This window comes from Triticum aestivum, chromosome 3B, assembly GCF_018294505.1.
Source record: "Triticum aestivum cultivar Chinese Spring chromosome 3B, IWGSC CS RefSeq v2.1, whole genome shotgun sequence".
NCBI classification, from domain to species: Eukaryota; Viridiplantae; Streptophyta; class Magnoliopsida; order Poales; family Poaceae; genus Triticum; species Triticum aestivum.
This window is the reverse complement of record NC_057801.1, coordinates 75,456,983-75,477,347: the sequence shown is the minus strand read 5'-3', so window position 1 is coordinate 75,477,347 and position 20,365 is coordinate 75,456,983. Positions and strand designations below refer to the sequence as shown.

Sequence of the window (20,365 nt, the reverse complement as noted above, 5' to 3'; positions counted from 1 at the left end):
GGTCGTCGACAGTGGCTACAAAGTGGGTGGTGGGTGGGCTTTGAATTTCTTCGTCGTTTGCATCCCAACCGTCCTGACCGCAGTCCGGCCAGGGCTCTCCTGATAACAAGAGATACTTTAGCGAATTCAGGATGTAACCAAAAGGCGAGTGCTGAAAGATGTCCGCAGCGGTGAACTCCATGATCGGTGCCCAATCGGATTCGATTGGTGGGGGCGCGGGAGGTTCGGAGTCCAGCGAGGAGTCCGGCACCTCGGAGTCACGAGCTTCACAAGGGACAGGGTCGGTATTCGGCTCCATCACTGTAGAGGTAGCAGCCCCCAAGGCGGTGTCTAGCCACCCATCCTCGATCGGCGCAGTCGGCTCCGAGTTAAAGGTCGGAGCGGACTCTTGTGCGGCCTCCAGGGCACTGTCCGGCAGCAGAGCTAGATCATGCCCATCGTGACAGTGCGGCGCGCTCGGCTGTGGCTCGAATCCGTCGAAGATCAAGTCTCTGCGGATGTCGGCCGTGAAATTCAAACTTCCAAATCTGACCTGATGGCCAGGGGCGTAGCTTTCAATCTGCTCCAGATGGCCAAGCGAATTGGCCCGCAGTGCAAAGCCGCCGAATACAAAGATCTGTCCGAAGAGAAAAGTCTCACCCTGGACCGCGTCATTGTTGATGATCGAAGGAGCCATCGGGCCTACGAGCGACGACACAGAGGAACTCTCAATGAAAGCACCAATGTCGGTGTCAAAACTGGCGGATCTCGGGTAGGGGGTCCCGAACTGTGCGTCTAGGCGGATGGTAACAGGAGACAAGGGACACAATGTTTTTACCCAGGTTCGGGCCCTCTCGATGGAGGTAAAACCCTACTCCTGCTTGATTGATATTTATGATATGGGTAGTACAAGAGTGGATCTACCACGAGATCAAGGAGGCTAAATCCTAGAAGCTAGCCTATGGTATGATTGTTGTTCGTCCTATGGACTAAAACCCTCCGGTTTATATAGACACCGGAGAGGGCTAGGGTTACACAGAGTCGGTTACAATGGTAGGAGATCTACATATCCGTATCGCCAAGCTTGCCTTCCATGCCAAGGAAAGTCCCATCCGGACACGGGACGAAGTCTTCAATCTTGTATCTTCATAGTCTTGGAGTCCGGCCAATGATGATAGTTCGGCTATCCGGACACCCCCTAGTCCAGGACTCCCTCAATTACCGAGATGGCTTAGAGATACCTCTCCAATACACGGAGTGACAAATCCTAATCTCGATCTATGCCAACCCAACAAACACCTTCGGAGACACCTGTAGAGCATCTTTATAATCAGCCTACGTTGTGATGTTTGATAGCACACAAGGTGTTCCTCCGGTATTCGGGAGTTGCATAATCTCATAGTCTGAGGAACATGTATAAGTCAGGAAAGAAAGCAGTAGCAATGAAACTGTAACGATCAAAATGCTAATCTAACGAATGGGTCTTGTCCATCACATCATTCTCCTAATGATGTGATCATGTTCATCAAATGACAACACATATCTATGGTTAGGAAACATAACCATCTTTGATTAATGAGTTAGTCAAGTAGAGGCATACTAGGGACACTATGTTTTGTCTATGTATTCACACATGTACTAAGTTTCCGGTTAATACAACTCTAGCATGAATAATAAACATTTATCATGATATAAGGAAATATAAATAACAACTTTATTGTTGCCTCTAGGGCATATTTCCTTCATATGCAAGCTTGGAAACCAATTCGAATGACTCTGAGTCTCAATCTAGATACTTATTGAAAGTGGGAGCAATTAGCTAGAGTAGCTCCATGTAGAGCATTGTAGACATAAAAATTTGCAAAATACATACGGATCTGAATGTGGCAGACCCGTTGACTAAATCTCTCTCACAAGAAAAACATGATCACACCTTAGTACTCTTTGGGTATTAACCACATGGCAATGTGAACTAGATTATTGACTCTAGTAAACTCTTTGGGTATTAGTCACATGGCGATGGGTGTTAATCACATGGCGATGTGAACTAGATAATTGACTCTAGTGCAAGTGGGAGACTCATGGAAATATGCCCTAGAGGCAATAATAAAGTTGTTATTATTATATTTCCTTATTCATGATAAAGTTTTATTATTCATGCTAGAATTGTATTGACCGAAAACTTAAATGTATGTGTGAATATATAAACAAATACCGTGTCCCTAGTAAGCCTCTACTAGACTAGCTCGTTCATCAAAGATGGTTAAGGTTTCCTAACCATAGACATGAATTGTCACTTGATAACGGGATCACATCATTAGGAGAAAGTTGTGATGGACAAGACCCAACCGTTAGCATAGCATATGATCGTTGAGTTTATTGCTATTGCTTTCTTAATGTCAAATACATGTTTCTTCCACCATGAGATCATGCAACCCCCGGATACCGGAGGAATACCTTGTGTGCTATCAAACGTCACAACGTAATTGGGTGATCATAAAGATGCTCTATAGGTATCTCCGAAGGTATCTGTTGAGTTGGCATGGATCAAGATTGGGATTTGTCACTCCGTGTATCAGAGAGGTATCTCTGGGCCTCTCGGTAATACACATCACAAGAAGCTTGCAAGCAAAGTGACTAAGGATTTAGTTACGAGATGATGTATTACGGAACGAGTAAAGAGACTTGCCAGTAACGAGATTGAACTAGGTATGAAGATACCGACGATCGAATCTCAGGCAAGTAACATACCGACAGACAAAGGGAATTACGTATGTTGTCATAAAGGTTCGACCGATAAAGATCTTCGTAGAATATGTAGGAACCAATATGGACATCCAAGTCCCGCTATTGGTTATTGACCGAAGAAGCATCTCGGTCATGTCTACATCATTCTCGAACCCAAGGGTCCGCACGCTTAACGTTCGTTGATGATATAGTACTATATGAGTTATGTGAGTTGGTGACCGAATGTTGTTCGGAGTCCCAGATGAGATCACAGACATGACGAGGAGCACCGGAATGGTTCAGAGGTAAAGATGGTTAATTCTATTTTGTCACCAGAAAGGTTTCGGGATGTACCGGGTATTCATCGGAGTGACGAAAGGGGTTCCGGGAGGCCAACGATAAGTAGTGGGACTTATGGGCCAAAGGGGGGAAGCACACTAGCCAACATGGGGGCTAGCACGCCCCTCCACCCCCTGCCCACGCACCAAGGAGGAAGGGAAGGAAGGGGGAGGCGCTCTAAGGCAGTCAGCCCCCCCTTTCCTTCCCCCCATGTTCAAATATGGAAGGGGGGCTAGGCAGCTGCGGGCCACTTTGGGGGCACCCTAGGGCTGCCTCCTCTCCCCCCTCCACCTATATATGAGAGGACGGAGAGGGGCATCACACACCATGATTCCCTAGCCGTGTGCGGTGCCCCTCCTCCCTCTAGTCCATCCTCGGTCATATTTTCGTAGTACTCGGTGAAGCCCTGCAGAGATAGTTGCATCACCACCGTCACCACGCCGTCGTGCTGCTGGAACTCATCTACTATTTTGCCCGTCTTGCTGGATCAAGAAGGCGAGGACGTCATTGAGCTGAACGTGTGCTGAACACAGAGGTGCCATATGTTCGATACTCGATCGATTGGATCACGAAGGTGTTCGACTACATCAACCGCGTTGATAAACACTTCCGCTTTACGATGTACGAGGGTACATAGACATACTCTCCCCTCTCTTAGCTATGCATCTCCATGGATAGATCTTGCATGTGTGTAGAATTTTTTTTGTTTTTCATGCAACGTTCCCCAATAAGAAGAGGCTCCCTCAACTTTCTGAAGCCATAACTTTGATTTTTGAGGGATTTTCAAGAGCTCTATGATAGGATTCCACTGAAGCATAGATCTACTCCTCTCTTTTTGAACCAATCAGACTCATGATTTGGGCAAGTTCCAAGATTTCCCCTTTGTTGTTATTAAAATTGGAGGTTGGAGATTCCTAGATGGTAAGAGTTCTTGGTGAGGAATCAACTTGTGATTAACCCAAATTTTGTGAAACTTTGGATGCCACCTTAAGGTCTACCACCAATGGTTGGGAGTCACATTTGTGGTGATATATCAAGGAGAAGGCAACAAGCTTTTGTGGCGTTGGAGTTTCTTTGTGGCACTTCCACCTCTCCAACGATGATTAGCTCCCCTCCAAGGAGTGAAAATTGTAATACATTTTTTATCTCCATGTTCTTCGGTTGTTCATAACCCTAGCTCATTTACATATGTTTTACATTGGTCACATGACCTTTCAAGAATCACTATATCTCACCTTAGCATTGTTAGGCACACACTTTATATTCTGCAAGGCCTAAACTTGCTAATAAGCGAAGGAAAAATTTATAGTTGTCCCTATTCATCCCTATATAGTTAGGTCCATCTCTATCCTTTGAACCACTCTACCTATAGGAAAGGCACAATGCAAATGTTTTGTATTTGGTGTGCATGTAGTGCCGCGGCAATGCAATTGACATGAATTTGTTCAAAGCATGCATGACTATTTCAGAGCTAACTCAGAATTATTTTGACAAACTTAACACATATATAAGAGAGAAATGCAACACACACATTAAAGTTATGTATTTTTGTTTAGCTTACGCTTTCCATATGCAGTCCTCTTCCATACCATTCATTGCTGACTATAGATATGTTCTTTTCTAAAATTTGAATGGCATATTATGATAAGAAAAACCATGTTCATAATTGCAACATAAACTTGCAAAACAATTAAAGAGGTTAATTGCGCTTATTGAATTTTAGATGAGGCAATATACCTAAATATTTTTAAAAACTAAAAAATATTATTCGTCCTTCCTCCTCCCACGAGCGACTGCCACGTGAGGGTTTCCCCACCTCCAACTGATGCCATTGTCGATCTGCCTCGTCCCCTGTGGCCTCAGGGCCATGGAGGCGCGGTGGATCCTGGTCCTTGTCGGTGAGAGGCTTCCTGCTCTATTTTCAAGTGTTGTTCTTAGTTGGTTTAGGGTTTGTGTCCTGCTTAGGCAGACAAGGTCGCAATGTCTTCTTGGAGATGGAATAAGGTTCTCCCTTCCTAGCCTCCATCCTGGCGGTGCGTCTAGCGTCCCCGGAAGTGTGTGGAGTTGTGTCTCTAGCGGATCTCGTGGTATTCGGTCTGTGTTTGTCTTCGGTGGATATTCTTGGATCCGGTCTTCATTCATCTACTTTCGCTCGTTTATTAGTCGGATCCGTTCGATCTACACTTCTCTTTGTCACCGACGGTTGTTGTTCTGGTGTGCTGGTTCTTTAGGGCCTTAACACAATGACTTCCTGACTGTCCAATACGACAAGTTTTGCTCGGCTCCCATGAGGGAGGGGAGATGATGGCGGCGCGTCTTCAACTCGTTCCAGTGCTTGTAGTCGTCGCTAGGTGGTATATGGACATGGATGTAATTTATATCACTTCACGTGTTCTTTAACTATCATGAAGTTTGATGGATAGATCGAACCCCCCCCCCCAAAGGATATGTAAACATTTCAGTCTACAAAATATGAATATACATGCATAAAACATCAAACTTAGTTTACTAATATGTTCAGCACATTAAAGGTGATGCCTCGCAAATATGTCGTATAGTGTCTCGAAAGGCAAGTCAGGCTCCAATCAAGCTTATGCTACTAGCATATGCATATCTAACAATTTCCCTAATCTTGGTTTGTTAATATACAAAGTAAGTATATAAATAAAGCAAATAATATACAAAATTTCCCCCGCAAAAAAACACACTTGATTATGTTATGAAAGCATATAATATACACATTATCATAAAAAATACACAAATGTTATTTTCTTCTTGAATAACGCAATAACCGGCATCAAAGATTCCATCAATATTTTCTACCTTTCCCGTTTGTCTTGTATTGGTGCCAAATATCCATTATTGCTATCCCTTGGTGACATCCGACCACGATCCTACATAAATCAATCAATTAGTATGTCCTTCAGTTATCGATTGGTTCATATGTACATATTCTACGACTCGCCTTAAGAGTCATCCACGCTAGAATGGGCATAACCCAAACTATAAACACGATGACTCCTACCCCATAGCTTTCTCGGTCTACGTGAGGGCATGGAGCTGTGGCCATCGTCACCATGACTAGCAGAACATGGGGGGGGGGGGGGGTGCCGAAGAGGAATATTATTGTACAAGATAAAACATTACAACAAACTACTTTCTCTATCCCAAATTATAAGACCTTTTGTTATTCCAAGTACTGTATGAGAGTTAGTCAGTCTTGATTATTGTTCGTGTCTTCTTCTTTCTAGTGTCATCATTTTCTTTTGGGCAGGACATGCCTATCTTTAATTTGCATATTTTTATACGGATCATTTTCTATGTCCTTGATTAACATCCAACAATCCTCATCTCACCTCTCACATATTACACATACTAAATTTGCCCCGACTTTGCACTTAGATTGTAAACTTTCCATATTCCAAGTACCTATTCCAAGGGAAACCTAGCACTTACTGTTTATGCATTATTCCAAGTACTGTATGAGGGAGGCTTGGGAACTTTTGTTATTATCATTTTCAATTTCTACCTATGTGTTTCTTTTCTGTTTTATGGACTGGAAACAAAATACTTGCATTATTTAAAGACGTTGAAACAACATTTTTATTACCAGTATTTTGAACTGGTATTTTTGTGAAAGGCTATTGATCAACCATTTCAGTGTTATATCATGGTTGCACATATTTGTGGTTAAAATACTTTTAGATCTGAGAACTTCACTAATTTTCTATCCTACTGAAAATTGCTGCCATGGGATGCATGCGGCCAACTTGGTGTAACTTTCACATTATACTACTCCCTCCATTAATTATCGCTGTTTTAATACAAATTTAGTAAGTTATACTAAATCAGCGACAATTAATATGTATCAGAGGGAGTGTTTAATTATCTTTTTTAGCATATTCTTTATGTAAAATTATAGCCATAGCAAGCGTTGGATAACATAAAATGTTAAAATGACAGACATTTTAGAAATGCAGTGAGTAGTATCATAATGAAAACCACATTGCAAAGAATGTATTCTTTGAACATGAAGATAGTTCTTCATGGCAAATTAGATAGAAACCATCGACTAGAATCGTTTGGAAATCTGCGTGGCCGGGTTGTAGAATATGACATATCATGGAAGAGGCCGAGCAAAATTGAGGGGTGTAGCGGAGGAAGGGTAGCTAGGTTTGATTTTCTTGCGCGGTGGTTGAAATCATGGTTAGCAAGCACTCTTGCAAAATGTAGTGATCGTTTATTAATAATATTCATGTACTGTCCACATTTCAATATACATGAATTTTTATCATATGGGGTCAAATTAATGTATATTTTACTAAAACTAACAAATAAATTATGTAGAAATTGTACCTTTGGATCAGTTACATCTAATAGAATTTGTCAATATCTAAAAGATCATCTATTTTTAGCAAGGAAATTCTATTATTATATTTCTCTATAGCAACGCATGGGCAATTAACTACTGCCTTTGTCTCATAATGTAAGACATTTTTGCAGTTCAATTTTAACTAGCAAAAGGACATGAAATAATTCATTGTCCCTTACCTTCTTGAGTCTTCTATACATCCGAGAGCATAAACTGCACCAAGGTTGAAATCGATCACGTTCTCAAGCCTGCAAAGTATAAGGATTACATGCACTGTTACATTAAGAAACTGAAAAGATATAGAGTATATGTAGTTTTAGCACTAGCTAGATAGCCGTAAAGGCACAATGCTTACTTATAGGTAATGGAGCTCCACAAGTTTACGGTTCCGTCAAGTGAACCTGTGATTAAAAGCGCAAGTCCTTGGTGCCATTTGGCGGCACTAATATGGTCTGTATTCCCTTTTAGCTTATGAACACATTCTTTCATCCCCAATTCCCATATCTAATTTAACAAGAAGAGAAAGATGAAATTAAAAACAATTACCAATTCTATCTTGTAAGGCAATTTAATTCATACATAGCTACTGTACCTCTTTCACAAACTAAATTAAATTCTGGCATCGTTCTAACTTAAATCGTATAAGTTTGATCAAGTCTATAGAAAAGTATATCAACATCTATAATACCAAATTAGTTTAATACTTTAATTTGATCCATCATAACATACATGTTCATGCCATATGCATTTGACATCGTAAGTACTAACACAATGTTCTATAAACTTAGTCAAACATAAAGAAGTCTTGACTTGGGATGAGTAGCTAACATTAATTGAGATTAACTGGAATGGGGTGAGTAGCTAACATTAATTGAGATTATGCATCTTCATTGTTAAGATCAAGTGTAGGAGGCAATGAGATATAAAAGAGACGACACCTGTGTTGTCTTGTCCTCACAACCCACGATCAGATGTTGTCCATTAAAACGGGTGAAATAATGAACACAAAGCAGGCCTTCGGTTACATTCCCATCCAATTTCAGTGTGATGATGTTGGCGTCATCAGGACAAATACTCCATATCTATACAAGTTAAACCCGCAAATTAATTAGAAGAAGTTAACACAAGTAAATAAATAAAACAGTTTAAAGCAAGCAAACCTTGACCGTGCCATCCCAAGAAGCGCTAGCGAAACTGTCGTTGTCTTGTGGGTTAAACGTTGCTTGTGTTACCCTCTCAGTGTGGCCCTGAAATGTTCGAGTACATTTCCACTCTTTGTCCCAATCCCAAAGCTTGATCAGGTGATCATTGTCCTCAGAAGACGAAGACAAGATAAAAGGACGTGCCCGATGGACGGCCAAAGTTGTGATGCAACTTTCATGAGCCTCGAAGCTCTTGACGTGTTGGTTCTTGTCGTAGTTGTACACGTGGATGCCCCCGTTGCCATCACCCGCCACGAGCCACTTTTTCCGTGCGATATATTTTGCCATATGAACTGCACATATTCAACGGGAATATACGTATGATTTAGCAAGGTGACGTGTGAGCAACAAAACTGTACTCGATCAGTTAATCTAGTTGAACAGCATATTCGTGCCTGGTTCATCTGTGATGTCTCCAATTGAGTTCAACGGTGCCTGCAAATGCATACCTTCAGTTAGTACATACGTCGAGTTGAGAATATGCGCGGTACTGTGTATTCTTCTTACAAAGGAATTGGCAGGAGCATGTGTCTTTCTATTTAGAATATATAAGTAGAGTTTTTGATTTATTGGAATGGTTTAGTAAGGTCAAAACAAGAATCACTGAAACAACATGCCGACTACTCGTGATTTTTTTTTTTTTGACTCACGTGGGAAGGGTAACGCCGACAAAGCTGGCATCACAAAGTCTGCCTACTCTGCTCAATTTGTTAGTTGTCGGTCGGTCGACTGGAAAAATCCCGGCCTCCAAAACTGAGCAAAAAATCAGGATCTTTTCGTGGCTAGTTCTTCATGGGAGAATTCTCACCACAGAGAACACATCAGTCATCACTAGAGTTACTAAGCTCCCTTGAAATAGCGAGCTCTCAGGCCTCCGATATATTTTTTCATTGTTGCCCCTCTGTCCCATGGATCCGTTTTGTCAGGTCGGTTCATTTTCACCGGTGACAAATGAGTTGAGTTTCTCCATGAGGTCATCTTCCTCAACCAGACCCACGAATTCCATCCATATCTTGCGCCGCCGCCGCCTCTCTCCTCTGCCTCGCCGTACCTTCCACGCGGATTTGTGTGATCTCCGGGCGCGGTACTCAGCCTGTGGGCGGCTCCCCGCGGCAGGGAGGCGCGGCACCTCATGCCGCCCATGTTCCTCTCTCGCTCTCACCATCACGCCACCGATCCCCTCCCCTCCTCCACCCAGCGGATGCTCCGACCTCTCTTCTCCTCCTCATGGATGCGTTCCCTCACCTCTCGCGGCGCCTCCTTGGCTCATCCGCTGGGCGAACTCCATAACCCTCTCGGCCCTTCCTTCTCTTGCCCCCTTGGCGCGCACCAAACTCCCATGTGCTTCCCCTAGCGGACCACATCAGATTCACCTGAACTTTGATCGTTGTTTTTCTTTTCTTTTCATGGCTTTCTTGATCTTTGCTACTTGGTGTTGAGCATGGACGGTCAGCACAACAGTATGGAGATCCAAACCTTTACTTTATGTCTGAACTGTTCATGGCTCAAGTCACATAGGTTTGTGCTTCTTTATTCTGAACTTTTCACGGTTCAAGTCACATAGCTTTGTGCTTGCGAGTCCGTCATCGTTGTATCTTTTGATAGAACCTACTCCCTCCGTTCCAAAATAGATGACCCAACTTTGTACCAAAGTTAGTACAAAGTTGGGTCATCTATTTTGGAACGGAGGGACTATATTACTTGATTATTGTCCTGTTCGAGTACATGTACATGTCTTATTCTACAGGTGAGGTGTAGTTTATTTACAGGATATTCAAGGTAATATTGATGTAATTTCTCCATGAAAACAGAACTTACGGAAATTGAAATGAACATATTAGTTTTGAAGGTTATGCAGGTAAATTACCATCATAAAGAATTGCTACTTATAAGTCGAGAACTAACTGAAGCTTCTTCAACCTAACACAATTTGCTACTCAATGAATTTCTGCATATCTGAAGCTTGCAAATATTCTGACACAACTTCTTTATGCTGAAGAATTATCTGAATGTGTCAAGCCTCCAGTTACAGGATCATATATGATTGGGACCTTTTGGGTGAGTGTGGGAGAGGGATTAGGGGGGTAGTAGGTTCAAGTTGTTGTAATGTGAACTAAATAGTATTTGCTCATTCTTTTTTATGCCATTGTTGTTGTTTTTGAATGATATCTCAATCAGACATAGTGTCGATGCAAATGTGTGCATATTTATTAGCGTATTCATCCATTTCTCCTATTTGTTCATGGCGTAAAGCATAGTCCTGTGATCTGAAGTCATAGAATTACTTTTTTGTTCTATTGTTGTTTTTCTGGGCAAATCATCTATCTTGCTTATTGACTTCTTTTTATTTTGTTCAGGAAAGGTCATACCGGTTTTGAGTTCTCTCCTGTGAAATGTTTTTGGATCAAGATGGTTTTAGACTTTCAGGAGGAATTCGTATGTAGGTTTATATTCCCTTGTGGATGAAAAGGTACATGTATACACTATATGATTGTAGTGAGCTTGATGTTTTGTTTGGGAGTTGATTGGTTCACTCTTTTCCTTTCATGCATGTGATTCCTATGTTATAGGCTCGGTATTCGAGAAAAATGTTATAGGCTCGGGTGCTCTTTTTTTAGATGGTCAGATGAAGAGGTTTCCTCTCCTGGTATTTTTTGGATAGAGAAAGAGATATCTATTTGCATTAGTATTGGTGGTGTCCCTGTCCCAGTTCTATTATCAGGAGTCATTGAGCAAGATGATTCACAAGAAGTTATGCTTTGAGTTGTCTTTAACAAGATACCAAGAAGAAAAAGCTGAAGCTAGATGTTCGTGTTTGAGTTATTTGCAATATATGTAGACAAAAATTTCCGCCGGGAATGGGCATTTTCTTAATGAGATCACTGAGTTACCTCTTTATCATGTTTTGCATTATGTACTGACAGAATATTCTTACATGGGGTCTGTCATCTTCTACTAGCCTTAGTTTAGTGCTATATATTGAAGAACTTTTCATTCATTTCTAATTTACTTTTGGTACGAAGCTGCAGGGTGATGGAGTACACTGTCTTGTGCCCAAAGGCTTACTTTCCAAAATTCAGCAGCTGACGTCTGAAGGTCGTGTATGTTATCTACAGTTCTTTCAGACTAGCCCCGCGAAAAGGCAGGTCCGGTTCATGTACCTTAGATTTGAATTGCAGTTCCCTTCTGTCAAACCTATAGATGCCGTGCCTGAAGGTTTTCCTCTATAATTTACAGGCTTGAGATATTTCAGGTCAAGATTCAACTGGTCGATTCTGGGTACAGAATTCTTGAGGTTGATCAGTATGTTGAATGCATTGCTGAATGAGGACGTCGATTTGAGACGGACAAGGAATCTACTATGCACCGCACAACTATGTCTCGGCACAACAGATACCGCCTCCAACAAGCAAGAGCGAAGCCAACGGAAGGAAACACCACCAAACGCAACTTAAATAAAACACAACGCAATGGAATTGAAACCATGGTGAACCAACTGACCATGATAATCCACGAAGAAAAAAGGGAAGTTGAACCCAGAATCTAAAAACGGCACGGCAAAGCGCGCGTCACCTTCTAGTGCAATCTATGCTTGGTGGAATGTACTCTAATTCGGCACTCACAAATATTCGCCTCCAGGCCACCATTAGTCTTTTCTTTCGCACGTAGTTGGCATGTCGTTCCTTTTTTTCATAGTTTAACCGCACTAAAACCGGTTCTGTAATCATAATTCTACTTTTCGAAATAGAAAGACAACGCTTATGCTAGTTCCTTGAAAAAAAAACGACTAGTGCACAATGCATATATGACCCTGACAGAACTGAAGATTAAGAACACACATATGTACACCCACCATTGTATTGTAGTTCCAAACACAAAGGTTTCCCAAGCGATTCGTTGCCATAATCCTGCATATTAACTGTTTGCAAATGATCGACAAATATATGTATAGTTGTACTAACTGCTGTACATACCAAGTAGCTAAAACGAACACACCCACTTACCATGGTTCCGTTGGATGCACATCTATGGATGAAACTTGCTGAGCATCCGACCTGATTATGACCTGCAAGAATCAAGGCCAACACAAGCTAGATTGATTAAAAAGACAAATCCGACAAAAGAACGAAGGCAAGCACCTCCATCGACTGGCTGCTGCCATATTGCCCAAAGCCACACTACTAGAATATGCTGCAATAATGACCAGTCGTTAGGGATGGTAACAAAATTTGGGTCATTAATGATATTATGATTCTGCGGATTAAGTGGTTGTTGCTGGTCAAATATGTTTCTTGAGCTCACTATGTAAACAAATATTTTTCTCTCTGACACATTTTGCATTAAGGGGCCAAGAGTCGATCTGACTCTTGCTGGAGCTATTCCAGCACCAGCAACAGAAACTATATTAACTTGAATTGGAATCAATAACAGATGCAAAATCGAACTGTTCGTCTTCCTCATTGGTTATTTCTCTCAAATCTATGACCTCCCATGTGCCTCCTCGCTACTGCTACCCGTCAAAATGCCTCTGCATCACCAATGCCGCTCCTCCCGAGCACCAGCCATTCCCCTGCTCGCACCAGCAATGCCTCCTTTACTGCCCTCCTCTTTTGACACCAGCAATGCTCGATTCCCAGGTGTGCAGATCTGGCCAGGCACCTAATCTCCACTAATTCTTAGCTTATGCGTGACTAATTAGACTGAAAAGTTGTATGTCTTTGTGTTCTTCCACCCAGTTGATTGGTTGTACTGGCCTGAGTAAAATGATTATAGCATAGGCAGCTGGGAGTCCGGTATGCAATTTCTGTATGGCCATATGCTAATTGCTGATTTGCAACTATCAAACTTCTTGATTCTTTACTGGCCTGAGTAAAATGATTATATCACTAGGGAAATCTGAGCTTCCATAAACCGCATATCAAATGCAGAAGAGGTAATTCTATGCTTGTTTTACATGTTTCTTGAGCTGGAAAGGGAAGTCAGCATTTGGAATATCTACAAGTAGCTCTGCATCATGCATGTCAGATTATAACCATGTCAGAGAAAGACATGTCTTATTTCCGCTTCCATTTGTATTCCCAACAAGAGGTTATCATCATACTCCATTCAGACATTCTGCAAGGGAAATACCAATGCAATACAAGTTTGCTACTTTCCTGTGATAACTCCTTCACCCCGAGTTGCGGTTTTCAGTTTGAGAGTTCATGAGTCAAGTTTGAAGGATTTCAAATGTTGCTCGCTCTGCTTGGTCTGCTCCGATTGCTGCAACTGATCCCTTGCAATTCTTTTCCTTTTTCCTTTTTTTTTTCTCTTTTTTTCTCTTTATTTTTCTCTTTTTTCTCTTTTTTTCCCCCACGGTCTGCACCTCAAACTTAAGAAACACTGCCGCTGCCCTGAAGTTATGCTGCTCAAGCTTCTGGCACGACCACTGGTTTTTTTCCGATGACAATGCCAAGCACCTTCCCGATGCTCTACAGCCACTCGAGAGGACACCATCACCTACAACAGTTGGATTGCTGTCATCAAGCCCAATCCCAGTGTGCAGACCATCAATTCCAAGTGTCATCCATTACAACGACGGAGTACACCCATGTATGCCAGATTGTGCACGAGATTCGGTTACAACTCACAGCATAATGTCCCTGACAGCATCTCCTGGAAATGGACTTCCGATGGCCTCTGCTCAGTCAAGAGCGCCTACCTTCAGCAATTTCAGGGCAGAACAGAGCAAGCTATAATGAGCTTATCTCAAAAGCCCAGATGACCCTCATATGCAAGCTCCATGCCTGGCTGGATATCCAAAATAAATGCCTAACTGCACACAACCTTTGTTATCAGAAAAATTCCTTGCAACCCAACCTAAAATACCGACAGCACAGCTTTTAATTTAATAAAAGGAGAGTCAAGGTCGTCCCTCAAAAAAACAAAACAAAAAGGCAGAGTCAAGGCCTAGTACAGAAATGTTTTTTTAGAGGAACAACAGGATTCTGCTGCTGCGTACATGTATTAATTTTAAAATAAATAATACAAGGTCCAATAAATAAAAAGAAAAACGAAAAGAGAGAAATGAGAAAAAGAGCTGGGGGAAAGAATTCAGATGAGAATTCACTTGTTCATAGCTTCTTGTTTTTTACTCCCTCCGTCCCATAATGTAAGATATATTTTTACACTACACTATTGTTAAGAAACGTCTTACATCATGGGATGGAGGGAGTACCATTTAGCTATCTCACTCAGGCTTGGCTTGAGTGTGTTGTTGTATCTCTCCCGCAAAAAAAAGAAAAAGAAAAAAGAGTGTGTTGTTGTATCTCTCCCGCAAAAAAAAAAGAAAAAGAAAAAAGAGTGTGTTGTTCTATCTAGTACAAAAATGTTCAAGAGAAGAAATACAACAAACTGCTCCATCAACAGAACATTGAGAGCAGCTGTCACCACTACGTGACTATGGTTACATTTCATCAGTCAGTCTCGAATGGGTGATGAACAAAGCGGAAAATCTTGTTGCGATGAGCCGCATGCCATATGTCTAAGTCCTGCTTCAGTCCATCCAGTGTTTGTGCCCGAGTGAGGAAGTGCCCCTGAATATCCTTTCGTTTCTCTGCTATGTCAGTCTCCAAGATGAAAAAAACAGACTTACAACTTTCACCAGTTCCCCTTCTTCTCTGGTTCAGGCCACCAGCAGGACCACTCTCTTCTCCTGGAGCCGCGCTGGTCACGCCAATCCTTATTCTCCGCTCCAAGCCAACAACACAACTCCTTCTCTCCAATTCTTCTTGTAGGGAACTACCAGTGTGAGCAACCGATGGTCCTACGACAACCTCGCTGGCCACTGAGCTCTGATACCATGAAGCTAGGGGAGTTGATGAAAAATTATGGAATTATCTCTTACTTGTTACAGTGTACATGTATGAGTAGATACACAAGAGTGTACCTTTTGGGTCATACCCATACAGACACTACACACACTCAGCCCACCAAAAATGTAATAAATTAATGGTCGTTGTGTGGCCTATAATGATGGATAATGTTTGTAATTTTGTTCTTCTTAATTACTATTAGCGATCAAATTTAGAGTATTAACGATCCCATCCATAATACACGTATATCTAGAGTTACAGGTTGTTGAGGAATCTACGGATACATCTCAATACATAGTTGAAGGCTTGAACTCCCCGCATATATGCAGAAAAGTCATTGACTTGTGTATTCAGAAATTCATAGAAAAGCCTTCGACTTATGTATACGGGGAGTTCAAGCCTTCATCTCAAACAACCTGCATCCTGATTTATGTCATTGTGATCGGTGATGTATGGAGCTGACCATCCTGGGAAGTTAGCCGCATCAGATTGCTAGAAAATAAGTGTGGACTCCCCGAAATAGAAGATTCCGGAAAACTGTTTCTCAAAAGAGTGTTTAACTGCACAATGAAAAGTACTTGCCCCAGTGGACTAGAAGAACACATGAAAAAATGTGGGTGGGTTGCCGTTGGCCATCGTTGGTATCCCTAGCCTTCTAGCAACCTATAGGTTCACTTAGGACACACTGATGCGGGAAAAACTTTCTACCCCCTCTGTTCATTTTTGTAAGTCATTTAAGACAGCTGAAATTGAACAGTTTTAGGTGTTGTCTTGAATGTCTAAAATGTCTTACAAAAATGAACGGAGGTAGTACTTCAATTGGTTCTATGGATCGCCATCCTACCCTCGAAGGGACGAGGAATTACCTCGGGCGAAGGTGATCTCCCTGCAGATTTGGTGGCTGGTCGATCACAGATGACCTTCAACGTCGCCACTTGCACCTTATCTCTGGCACCGGGCATCTTTTGGGCTTTCTTAAAGAAGTAGTCATACTCAACGGAGACAACATCTTTGGGAACATCTAGGAGGTCGTGTTGTCCCACTGCGGTGGTGTACAGTGTGAAGAAGTCGCTGCTGTCCGATGATGATGTTGATGCTGTCTGCTGGAGCATTGTGAGACTGAGAGTGTAGACGCACCTTGGAGGCACAATGCCGCAGAGCGGTATCTTCGTCAAGTATCTATCGGGGTTGCTGGCTACAAGCATGAATGCCACGCGGTTGTCTCCTCTGTTCTTTAGCTGCAGCGAGCAGGAGCTCATGGCCTCGTATCTTCCTTTCAACATGAATGGGAAGTAGAGCTCTTGTGGGTGGACTTCAAGCAGCTCAGAGTGTGTTGAATCAATCCGGTTATGTACTGCTCGAACTTCTTCTGGAATCAAGGTTTCAGTTTCGTTCAGCCTATCTATGATATCTCCGATGGAGGGCCTCTCGTGTCTGTCTAACTCCACGCATTTCAGTGCTATCTCCAAGCATTTCTTAATTTGCTGGGAATATCCTTCAACTGACATACCATTCAAAGTTTTCTGTAGCCTCTCCCTCCATTCTTCATGCGCCTGCGAAATTGGATGGAATACAAACCTTGTAAATCGAGTAACCCATGTACAACATCGACACAATTAACGTCAGTAGAGGAAACATAGATGTATTTCCGCTTACCAGCTCGATAAACCTATCTGAAGACATATCAAAATGCCCCGAATATAATCTCTCCCCTGTTATCAGCTTTATGATTATAACACCAAGGCTATATATGTCACACTTATGCGAGATTACTTGTCTTTCAATGAATTCCGGCGACATGTATCCACTGTGTATCAACACAAAGAAACATTACAGTTACTGTCAGTGTAAAACAGATGTATTGGGCACTACAAATAAATAAATAAATAAAGAGTTCACAGCTTAGGTTAGGGGCATTTATCTGACATTGTTCCGATACATCTGGCGTTTCCTTCTCCAACGAGCCTTCGCAGACCAAAATCAGCTATCTTCGGTGTCATGTTATGATCCAGCAAAATATTGCTAGGCTTTAGATTCATGTGGATAATAGGAGTCTTCGATCCCTCGTGGAGGTATCTTAACCCTTCGCTTATGCCCTTGATTATCTGGTACCGTCCGTGCCAACTGAGTCCAGAACTAGCATCTGTAAAGACAGACAAAGATTGCATAAAAAGGTGTTTTTTTTTATTCTTTGAAAACAGAAGGCAAATACATACCTTTGATGTACTGATCAAGGGATCCATTTTTCATGTACTCGAAGCACAACAACCTAATTTTTCGAGGAGCAAATATTTTTTTTTCTTTGTACGGTATAAGAAATTGTTCTTGTTCATAGCAGTAGCCAAGTAATCGTACAATATTTGGATGATTGAGCATCTTGAGGCCCGTAAACTCCTTCTGGAGCTGCTCATCATCAATTTCTCTTATGGGATAGAGCTTCCTCACAGCAATGACCGGTCCATCCCTATCGACCCCCTATTAATTAACACAAGCAATCTTATCTGAGTGGCGTATTCCTAATTTTATCAGTCATGATGACATTTTTTTTTTTGAAAATGAGTCATGACGACATTATTGCATATATATATTCTAATGTAAGGTGATTCGGACCATACCTTGTAAACAATGCCATATCCACCTTGGCCAATCACTCGCTCTTCAGAGAAATCATTTGTAGTGTCTCTTAGAAAGCGGAAGGATATAGCCCATGGCTCCACATCCATTAGAGGTTCGCTGTGCCCTTCCAGTTTCAAGTTGAGAATCTGCTCGTGCAAAATTAGTGCAGCCGATCGAGTATTCTAGTTAACTGTGCCTTGTGAAATGATAAGCGTTGCAAAGTAACCAAGGATCATTGGTGTTCTCTAACAAGTTGAGATTTGCAACTATATATCGAACTCGAGATTTGGCAACTTGGCAAATGTTAAAAGAGGAAGAGTTACCAACACTTTTTTTGCGACGAAAACACACGAGAGATAAACCCTTATACGGAACAAAGTTGCTGATAACGAATGAAAAAGATTTTCTGCGGTGAAATTTGTGAGATTGTTAGATGGTAGAAATCGGAGGAAAAGGCTACGTACATCTGAGAACTACCACGCCTGAAAATAGAGCAGCTGTATTGACAGGGCACATACCTCTGGAGAATACAAGGGGGAGATGATGGAATGGAGCAGCGTAGGACGGTAGAACCAATGATGGAATGAGCAGCTTGATTTGTCCCCTTTAACGCGGGAAGAAACGCGGTGGGAGGACGGGATCGGGTCAACATCCAAGAGGCACCGTGTTTAACGACGGCAGTTTCCTTTGTTTATAATTGCCGGCCGAGGACCCTTGAATGATGTGCCCTTTGTATTACTCCAAAGTCCAACGTCTTTTTTTGGGTCTTATTATCCGCAACTATAATATATACTACTCCCCATCGTGGACCGGACCGGCCAATTGACGTGGGCGACGTCTCGTAGCTGAGCTTTACCTATCTCTCGATGATAAAGTTTCCAAGGGGCGACGTACCTCTTGCCTAGTACTACTATATACAAGTGTATTCCGGTGGCTTTATAGAAGAGCGAGTGGGGGTTGTGACGCTCTCCCGCCCCCACCTGTGCAACGCATACGTCTTTTTTGTTAGCAACCAAACGCATATTCCTTTTGTGCTTCGCTCTCAAGACTCCGTCAACACTTTGCTTTTATACGAACGCTAATAAACTGCCAAAAGAAAAATAAAATAAATGAAGATTTTAAAAAGGAGGATTTTTTTTATTTTTTGAAACGGTGGGTGAGCGTGGCCCCCCACCTAAAAGAAAGGAAGATTAAAAATGGGCGTTGAGCTACCAGAAGGAGTCAATGTCTTCTTCGGCATGTTGATGAGTTAATTGATCAAGATACTAATTGCTGGGATGAACCACTTATTCGAGACATTTTCATGCCTGTTGATGCTCGGAATATTCTCATGATTCCTTTGAGTGAACACTTGCAGGAGGACTTTGCGGCTTGGCATAAAACAAAGTCCTTTGTCTTCTCGGTACGGTCTGCTTATTACATAGAATGGGAGCACCAATTTGGCGCAAGAACAAGACGAGAAGATGGACAAGGAGCATCAAACCCGAATCTTGTATGGGATATCTTATGGAAGCTTTCAGTCCCTAGCAAAATCAATATTTTTGTTTGGAAAGCCCCATATGGCACTGTCCCAGGAAAGGCTATTCTTGTTGCATGCCACATTCCCGTAGCGCCTATTTGTCCGATTTGCAAAGGAGGCCCAGAAGATATTCGCCACCTTCGGTTCACATGTAATCATGCCCGGGAAGTTTGGCATGCTCTTGGCCTCGAGGAAGTAATTGATAATGCTCTGGTTGTGGACAGATCGGGTTCGGTAATTCCGGAGTATATTGTGTGTCATCCTACCCGGAGATCTCCCATCCTAGGGGGGCTCGGACTGCAGGAATCAATTGTCGTTGCATGCTGGCACATATGGTGGCAAAGACGTGAGATGGTTAGGGGGAAATTGGTGGCAGCCCCCCTAGAACCGCTTTTTCAATTGAAGCTTTGACAGCGAATTATGAAGTTTCATCTCACCCCAGTGCACCGCATGAAATATCTTGGACAAAACCTAGACCTGGATGCTACAAACTAAATACAGATGCTGCATTTCAGGATAATGGTACATGTGCAGTACGGATTGTCTTGTGAAATAGCATTGGTGAAGCGGTTGCTGGTACAACTTGTCTATTTGTCTCTACTCTTGATGTAACCTCAGTAGAAGCTTTGGCAATGTTGAAGGGGCTGGAGCTGCTCAAGAGGTTGGGTTGCACAAATATTATCATTGAATCTGACTCGTTGGAATTGATAAATGCATGCAAGGGTGAGGTTGATATGTTCAGTCCATATACAGCAAC

At 42.2% G+C, this 20,365-nt stretch overlaps 1 protein-coding gene and 1 long non-coding RNA gene across 5 annotated transcripts; one reads left to right on the top strand and one right to left on the bottom strand.

Moving 5' to 3' along the window:
- Positions 1-5,509: 5,509 nt before the first annotated feature.
- Positions 5,510-18,751, bottom strand: LOC123068684 (uncharacterized). The gene is made up of 14 exons (XM_044491304.1): positions 18,608-18,751; positions 18,089-18,235; positions 17,690-17,948; positions 17,400-17,616; positions 17,130-17,280; positions 16,340-17,026; positions 12,624-12,685; positions 12,473-12,527; positions 9,015-9,054; positions 8,578-8,912; positions 8,356-8,499; positions 7,773-7,921; positions 7,597-7,665; positions 5,510-5,939 (listed from the first exon to the last, which is right to left on the bottom strand). Exons 2-14 carry the CDS (start codon positions 18,194-18,196, stop codon positions 5,855-5,857), a joined length of 2,361 nt encoding a protein of 786 aa, XP_044347239.1. The 5' UTR covers positions 18,197-18,235; positions 18,608-18,751; the 3' UTR covers positions 5,510-5,854.
- LOC123068685 (uncharacterized) lies at positions 9,451-12,386 on the top strand. Of its 4 annotated transcripts, none has more exons than XR_006431955.1 (4): positions 9,451-10,137; positions 10,982-11,089; positions 11,649-11,765; positions 11,857-12,386. It is a non-coding gene; the product is annotated as an uncharacterized lncRNA (long non-coding RNA). The 4 variants fall into 4 exon arrangements; XR_006431952.1 differs by having other exon boundaries at positions 10,977-11,089; XR_006431953.1 differs by lacking the exon at positions 9,451-10,137 and adding an exon at positions 10,297-10,677 and having other exon boundaries at positions 10,977-11,089.
- Positions 18,752-20,365: the final 1,614 nt, after the last annotated feature.